The 8587-nt window shown below is 32.2% G+C and overlaps 1 protein-coding gene and 1 pseudogene across 1 annotated transcript; one reads left to right on the top strand and one right to left on the bottom strand.

The window, feature by feature from the left end:
• Positions 1 to 2258: 2258 nt before the first annotated feature.
• LOC136068590 (rust resistance kinase Lr10-like) lies at positions 2259 to 6361 on the bottom strand (annotated as a pseudogene).
• Positions 6362 to 7562: 1201 nt separating this feature from the next.
• Positions 7563 to 8363, top strand: LOC111984043 (uncharacterized). The gene has a single exon (XM_065775945.1). The coding sequence runs from the start codon at positions 7563 to 7565 to the stop codon at positions 8361 to 8363; it is 801 nt and encodes a 266-aa protein (XP_065632017.1).
• Positions 8364 to 8587: the final 224 nt, after the last annotated feature.

Below are 8587 nucleotides of genomic sequence, written 5' to 3'. Positions count from 1 at the left end.
TTAGCGTGTGTGGTGTACTTGAACATGAGTGTGTGATTTTACAAAATGAAAAATTATTTGGATAACAAACTCCTTTGACCATGACAATTATCAATTTAAAGAAATGGTTTTTAACATTCGTCAAAGTTACATTCTTTTTCAAATAATTATCAATTTCCTTAACAATACGTGGTACCTTAAAATCTCACTAGGTCCCATGATGTGCATAGTATCAACTAGACTTCACAGAGTCCATGATAATTTAAGGTGTGAATCATATGACAAAGGAATAAGAACATCTTGGCCCCCTTGTCATGTTCAATCAATTTCATACCAGCTCTTTTTTTCTTTTTCTTTTTCTTTTTCTCTTCCTTTTTTCCTCCTCGTGGAAGAATGGTTTTATTTATTTATTGGTTTTTTCACTTCACTTCTCGTCACCAAAATTTGTGTGAGGTTTTACTGTTTATATCGCTTGTTGTTGCTTTTAAGATGATATTATTAGCAGTTGAAATAACTGTTTCTACTATTTGTTTGGAATAAATTATAAATTAACTCAATTAATCTACTATTAAATTATTTATTTTATTAGTATTGGAGCATATATAGTTGTATTTGTTTAAGAACATTTCATGAGTTTCATCATTGACTTCTGTTGTAGTGGATAAAGCATGGTCCTTCATGTTCCCTCGTTTTGAGGGAATAATTATGTATTTTGGAAGGATTGGATGAGAACATTCCTCAAATAATTTGATGAGAGAGTTTGGCTATATGCAGAAAAACCGGACCAAACCAAAAACCGGATCAATTGAATGATGCAATTGGAATAGAAAATGTAAAATCCTATTTTCATTGAAGTTATACATGCAACCACTAATAATTTCTCTGAAATTGATCTTATGAAGCTGCATTAGTGCATACGTGAGTATATGACTTCTTGAAAGCATTCCTACATTCATGATTTCATGTTGCCTACCGTGTTCTCGAATATTTAATTTATAATTCCAATATTTAATTTATAATTCCAAGAGTAATTCCTACTACTACTATTATTATTATTACTGGTTGCTAACCCGTGCGATGCACAAGAAAGCTATTGAGTATGAGATTTTAAAGAATATTATATTAAATATTTTGTGTGTGTGTGTGTGTGTGATATAGTCTGAGAGATTATCATTATATGAAATTATCAAATATGGTCAACATTGTGCTATCTTCAACCTTCAATGGAATTCTATACCGGAATTTGTAATAGTTACATGTTATTGTGGCATTGCCACAGCACCTTAGCCACTGATTTTTTAACCTCAGGTCAAAGTGAATTTTTGTGACCATAAAATTTGTTCTTGTATAACCATATTGGAGTAAAAATTTCAAGAATGCAAAGTCCTAGCAGCCACCCCCACAAAGGAAAAGATGAAAGCTTGAAAGCCCATTTTCAGTACCTACAATGTATGAAGCAAAACATATCATATCAAGAGCAAATGCCTACACCATGAGAAACCAAAAAATAAACATATGACTGTACTCTGCTTAATTAAATTTTACAAAATTTAAAGATTGCAAGCTGTAAACAAAATATCATACACACTCTAGTCGATCTCTAGATTTAGCAACAAAAAAAAAAAAAACACACACACACACACACACTCTAGTCTCTAGTGAGTGACACATAAAATAATAGAAATCTATTATATATATATATATATATATATATATATATATATATATATATATAGAGGGGGGGGGGGGGCAAGAAACTAAGAGAAAAACACTATAGCATTAAGAACTGACTTTGTAATCAAACCCTGAAGAAATATATAAGAACAGATCTCCTCAAACTCTGCTAGGATGATTTTCTTCAACATAAACCTATCTATTTTCATCTAAATTTACTTTAGTGTTTGTTTGATTCATTAAAGCCTAGTTTTCCAACCCATCTCTACAAATTCATTGTTTTGGGCCTAAGTCCATCCATCTTTTAAGCTAGGAACTCAAATCTGGTTCTTACACATACCATATAAAGGGTCAATTTAGACTAAAATACTCTTAAAAACTCTCTAAAATAATGAGATAAAGCTTTATTCTACAAAATTCTGCACATTATAAAAATAAATTAATAAAGAGGTACTTTTTTATAAGTATCGCCTTGCTCATATAGTCATACTTGATATAAGAAAACGTGAATTCTCTAAAGTGAGTACAATATTAATAATTATAATCCTTGAGAACACCATGATTGCAGCCCATATCATCATTGAGGACCTCTAGTTTAAGAATACTTACTCTAATTCAGGGATGACTTCTAAATCTAGATTTAGACACCTTGCAGGCGTACATGCACAGCCTGTAGAGGCAAAGGGATTTGGAGGCATTGCTAAGTTATCTCCATCACCCTTCAACATTTGAACCACAACTTTCATTGAAGGACAATCCATTGGATGCACCATAGTCCCACAATTGCTAATTTCATTGCAATTTTAGCATCTACATTATCCTCAACATAGACTCGTAAGTCTTCCTTTTTCTCTAATAGATTGTACATCCGTTTTGGAAAATATATTTTGCTAGTGTTCTCCACGATTACACCAACGTTTTTCTTGCCTCCAACCATCTCAAGCAACAATATTCCAAAACTGTAAACATCTGATTTGTAAGACACGTTCCCAAAGTTCCTAGAGAACACTTCGGGAGCAATGTAACCTATGGTCCCCCTAGCTATGGTCATGGACATTGCACTCTGATCCTTTGCACACAACTTGGCTAGACCAAAATTAGAAATTTTTGGATTGAAATTTTGGTCTAGCAAAATATTATGAGGTTCGATATCAAAATGGAGAATTCGTTGATCACATCCTTGGTGAAGATATTCAATTCCTTTTGCTATGCCAACAGCAATGTCTCGTAGTTTTTCCCAACCAAGGAAACGGTTAGAATCTACGAACGAAATAAACTTCTCTAGTGAATCATTTGGTAAGAACTCATAAACTAATGCCCTTCTAAATCCATCAATGCAAAAGCCAACCAAACGAACCACATTAACATGGTGGATTCTACCCATTGTTCCCACTTCATTTATGAATTCTTCCCCATTGCCCCTGGAACTATTCAGGATCTTCACGGCAACATGGATTTCATTTGAAAGCTTTCCTTTGAACATTGTTCCATAGGCTCCTTGACCTAACTTCTCAGTAAATTGATTTGTAATCCTTTTAACATCGTTGTATGAGTACCTAGTGGGCTTGAGAGCTTTGTAATCATCTAAAAACTTTTCAATTCTTGCATGATTCTCTTTTTCTGTTTTGTCATAGTGATAGACACAGTAAACTGCGTATAGAGATTCTCTCTCAAAGCTTTCTAATGTGTGATTCTTAATAAAATCGATAATTATATGAAAAATATATAATGTAACTTTGAGGCATGTTAAAAACTATTTCTTAAAAATTAAAATTGATAACCGTCCCACTCAAAGGAGCTTGTTATTCAAGAAGAAATATAAAAAATAAAAAATTGATTTTCTTAGGCAAACTTGCTCGATTGAGTGCTAGACGAATTTCAAGAAAACTGTTTTGTGTAACTGAAACCCAAATTTTGTTGTCTCACTCACAATGAATCTTGCTCAATCGAGATTCCTTCTGCAACACTTGTACTCTTTCTTCTAAACTTGAACTTCAATGACTCAATGCAATTACAATTTAAATGAAATTAAAATACATGGAAACTTGCAATTACACTAGAACCTTTTTGATTTTTGACTTGGAATTTGTCAACATTACAAATGGTTGAATGTAACAAGAACTATTGCCATGATTACAATTAGTTGAATGTCGTAATAGATGAAGTTAACTGTGAGAATTTCTTTCATAGGGTTAAGGTGAAGAGCTTGGAAGAAGAACTAGTTGATGAATGTAATGCCAAATGGAAAAAAGTATCTAGTGCTAAGATTGAAGCCAAATTAGGGGTCTAAATAGCAATTTTTCAATTGGTATCAAGGCATAGGTTCATTGTTTCAAAGATTAATATGGAAGCATCTCCTATAACGTGAATTTTCAATTGGTATTAGAGCATAGGTTTACTATTGTAAGATTAATATGGAGGCATCTCCTCTAAAAAATGATTTTTGGTACAAGTTTTGTTATTATTTCTTATTAGATTTCATTACTTAAATACATCCCATTTTATTCCTTTCTTTTTTATTCTTTTATTGTTCAATCTATATGAACAAATCCTCAAGTGTTTCTTCCTCTGCTCCACGTAAGATTCATTCTATTTCTTCTATATGTTTTCTTTTCTGTAGCAGTAGAGGGTTTAAAGTGGAGCCCTTGAGGCCTGAGCCCAATCCTGAACCAAGAGATTCTTGGTGCCAAGGCCTAATGGATCTCCGGAGAAATCCTTGGGCTAGAACCTGGCCCAAATGTTTTTCCGAAACCACATATATGTGCTAACTCTAAAATACTCCTCATTAGATACTTTCTCATCCACCAAAGAGGACTGATCACCAAAAAAAAAAAAAAAAAAAAAAGAGAGAAGCATCTCACAATAACAACTGATAATGGTAAAAGTGTCGCTGTTTATGTACAGTTTCTTTTTCTTGATATGTTTATGTACAGTTTCTATTTGGCCTTTAACTTCCCAAACCATGCCAATTAACTACGTCTTTTGATTTTGATGGATCTGTACGTATATTTTTTCCAGTTGTTTGGTATGGGATCGACATCCGTCACTGCAACTTGATGGATTTGGGGCCTAAAGCAAACTAAATTGAGGTATTTTGTATATTTAAATAGGACATTTAAAAAAAAGTATTTAAATATTACATTAACTCTATTTTTTTTTTTCAGATCCAAAATAACTAATTAAATTTTTGCATTCTTGTTCTACTAAACCTGCATAATCATGTTGAGAATTTTTTTTTTTTTTTTTGAGAAAGTCTATAGACACAATTCTTTTTTTGATATTTTTTTTTTGAGAAATAATTACAACATGCTGCTAATCTTGCAGCTCGAACCCTTTTTCTCCTAGAACCCGAAGTACTTTGTACATGGAGAGGTGCCAATTCAGCTACAAGGCCTTTGGTTAGACACAAAAAATTTGATAAAACTCTTAACATATGTTGATGTGACAAATTCATAGTGGTAAGTAAAAGAGTGGTGTTTGTGGTTGAACTAGATGAGAATTAGTAAAAACTTGCCAACTCAACTTCTTCTTGATTTATTTAGTTACCAAAAAAAAAAAAAAAAAAAATATATATGTGCTAACTCTAAAATACTCCTCATTAGATACTTTCTCATCCACCAAAGAGGACTGATCACCAAAAAAAAAAAAAAAAAAAAAAGAGAGAAGCATCTCACAATAACAACTGATAATGGTAAAAGTGTCGCTGTTTATGTACAGTTTCTTTTTCTTGATATGTTTATGTACAGTTTCTATTTGGCCTTTAACTTCCCAAACCATGCCAATTAACTACGTCTTTTGATTTTGATGGATCTGTACGTATATTTTTTCCAGTTGTTTGGTATGGGATCGACATCCGTCACTGCAACTTGATGGATTTGGGGCCTAAAGCAAACTAAATTGAGGTATTTTGTATATTTAAATAGGACATTTAAAAAAAAGTATTTAAATATTACATTAACTCTATTTTTTTTTTTCAGATCCAAAATAACTAATTAAATTTTTGCATTCTTGTTCTACTAAACCTGCATAATCATGTTGAGAATTTTTTTTTTTTTTTTTGAGAAAGTCTATAGACACAATTCTTTTTTTGATATTTTTTTTTTGAGAAATAATTACAACATGCTGCTAATCTTGCAGCTCGAACCCTTTTTCTCCTAGAACCCGAAGTACTTTGTACATGGAGAGGTGCCAATTCAGCTACAAGGCCTTTGGTTAGACACAAAAAATTTGATAAAACTCTTAACATATGTTGATGTGACAAATTCATAGTGGTAAGTAAAAGAGTGGTGTTTGTGGTTGAACTAGATGAGAATTAGTAAAAACTTGCCAACTCAACTTCTTCTTGATTTATTTAGTTACCAAAAAAAAAAAAAAAAAAAAGAGATTGACTATCACATGCTGCATTAATTTGAGCTACTGTTTCCTAACCTGTAGTTACGAATAAAGAATTTGATCAACTTTTCTAACATGGTATGAGTATATAGATCTATTAAATTTAACTGTTGGGATGACAAGTTGTATTTTTAATTGATGTTGCAGTGAGAAAGGAAAAAAGATAGAGATGACACTCTTGCAAAAGTCGTTTCAAGTTTGTATAGAATGGAACTGCAACTTCATGGAAGCTTTTGTTGACTCATGACCCATGGCTTCAATTGTATATGAAGGTGCATGGAACATCATGCACATCATCCACACCATATTTGTCCATATTGTCGGTGAGCCTCTTACCTTCAAATAAGCTCTTTTACCCTAATTTTGGGGAAAAAAAATTCTTCTACCCATAAATAGCTTTTTAAAAGCTTGTAACTCAACTAATTGACACTGATTGGAATGTTCATAACATTCAGGGTCAAAATTTCTTACATTCAAACAAATTGGTATCCTTTTTTTATTTTTTTAATTGGCACTATTTTGAAATGATTTGGTAATTTATTCTAAAATCGTCTTTTAAAAATATGATTTTAAATATTTAAATTATGTATTCAAACAAGTTTTCACTTAAATTTTAACCAAGTTGGCATAAATCACGTTTTGAAATCATGACTTTAAATACTAAAATCATGATTCTCAAACAAAATTTTAAAGAAAATACTGCATCCATAAATAACTTCAAAACAACGTATCATTTTCAAAAATTAATACTAAAAAAATATTGTTTTACAAATTTTGCGTGAGAATTCCGTTATATTTGCCTCCATCATTTCTTTCTCACCGCTACATGTAGAATTTGTAACCGTTAAGATCATGTCCTCACTCACCTTTTTTTTTTTTTTTTTTTCTTTTCACCACTAAAACTTAGGAGATTAATAACAAGTGTGCTTTGCCTAATGAATTTAACTATAAATAAATAAAATTAAAAGATATCCCCTTCCCAATTGTAACTATTGGAATTATGAAAAAATAAAAAATACTATAAAAATGTAAAAGAAAATTAACTTAAGAGAAATATTAAAGTTACAAACTATTTTATAAAAATAATTTATAAACTAATGATGTGGTAAGTGATTATTAGAAAATAAAAACAACGGTGTAGTGGCCCATGTGAGAAATTAAAAATTAGTAAAAATTTGTCAAATAAATAGTTTGTAAAAAAAATTTGTGTTAGTAACATCGCTTATAACTTAATAGCTGTCAAATAAAATAAAATGTAGAAAATTACCGAAGAACAGATGTAAAAGAAAATTTTCTTTTAGTAACTTTCAAATAATTTATCAAGATGACGTATGTGCTAACGGCAGATATTTTGGTTGTGATATTGACATTGATATTGTTCCGCTGCCACGAACTTGCGCTTCATCTCATCTTTAAGTGGAAAGTCTATTTTTTACTTTCTTGTTTAACATACTTCTATTACCACAGAAAGAAAGAAGGTTTTATAATTTTTGTCAATGGCATTCCTCTCTACCTCAATGGCAAGAAGATTATCGTTGACTGCAGGACTCACGGCCATTATTGCTTTTGTATTAGCGCATCCAACTTGCAGTGCCCCTGCTAAGGTTAATCAATACTGTGCCCCTTCATCCTGTGGCAATATCCACAACATAAGCTTTCCATTTCGATTGAAGACCGATCCACAAAACTGCGGGGACTTAAGGTACGAACTATCGTGTGAGAACAATCGTACCGTGCTATACTTATTTGGAGGAAAATACTACGTACAAGAGGAAATCAATTACAATAACTACACAATCCGGGTGGTGGATTCAGGTATAAACAAGGACAAGTACTCCACACCGAGTTATTCTTTCAATCGATATAATTTCCGTTCCCAAGTCTCATATCCGCCTACATATACCTTGTATCAGATGAAGAAGACGAAGTCAGAGAAGTTTCCTGAATTATCACGGGGTTTGGTTTTGAGGAGTTGTGAAAAACCGGTGAATTCTTCGTTGTATTTGAACACTTCAACTTGCAATAATGACAACTCTTCTAATTATGTATCTCATTCTTCCAAGAGGTATAGATATGTTAAAGTTGGCAAAACGAATGCAATCGATGTGGGGGACTCGTGCCAAGTAGAGAAGATGTTTCGGACATCGTGGCCAAGAAATGATGACCCAAATATTTCCTGTACAGACATCCACAATGAATTGGAATATGGTTTTGAGATTTCATGGCTCTATGGTATTTGTGAAAGCTTTTGCGAAAGAGGAACCTATTGCTACCTCAATGACGCGAACAGTGTTCAATGCGCCTACAATGGTGCGTAAATAATGCGAGATAAGTTATATAACACTTTCCATTCTCTAATTACATGTGTGTTCACAATTACTTTCCTTTTTGGGTTTGCACATCTCTTTCTCACTGTCACTAACTTTTCCTGTATTTTCACAAAACATTTCTCGTACATTCTTTTTCATCCTCTTTTGCCTGACTCAGTCCACACCACTGTAATATGATATACTTTACCAACTTGTAACTTCTAGCTTGAAGA

This window comes from Quercus suber, unplaced genomic scaffold (assembly GCF_002906115.3).
Source record: "Quercus suber isolate HL8 unplaced genomic scaffold, Cork oak 2.0 scaffold_124, whole genome shotgun sequence".
NCBI classification, from domain to species: Eukaryota; Viridiplantae; Streptophyta; class Magnoliopsida; order Fagales; family Fagaceae; genus Quercus; species Quercus suber.
The sequence above is the reverse complement of the archived record's forward strand: the minus strand, read 5'-3'. Positions and strand labels throughout refer to the sequence as shown.

What these genes read in the sequence shown, in the direction of transcription:
- LOC111984043 (XM_065775945.1), top strand. Translation starts at nt 7,563, where the DNA reads ATGGCAAGAAGATTATCGTTGACTGCAGGACTCACGGCCATTATTGCT.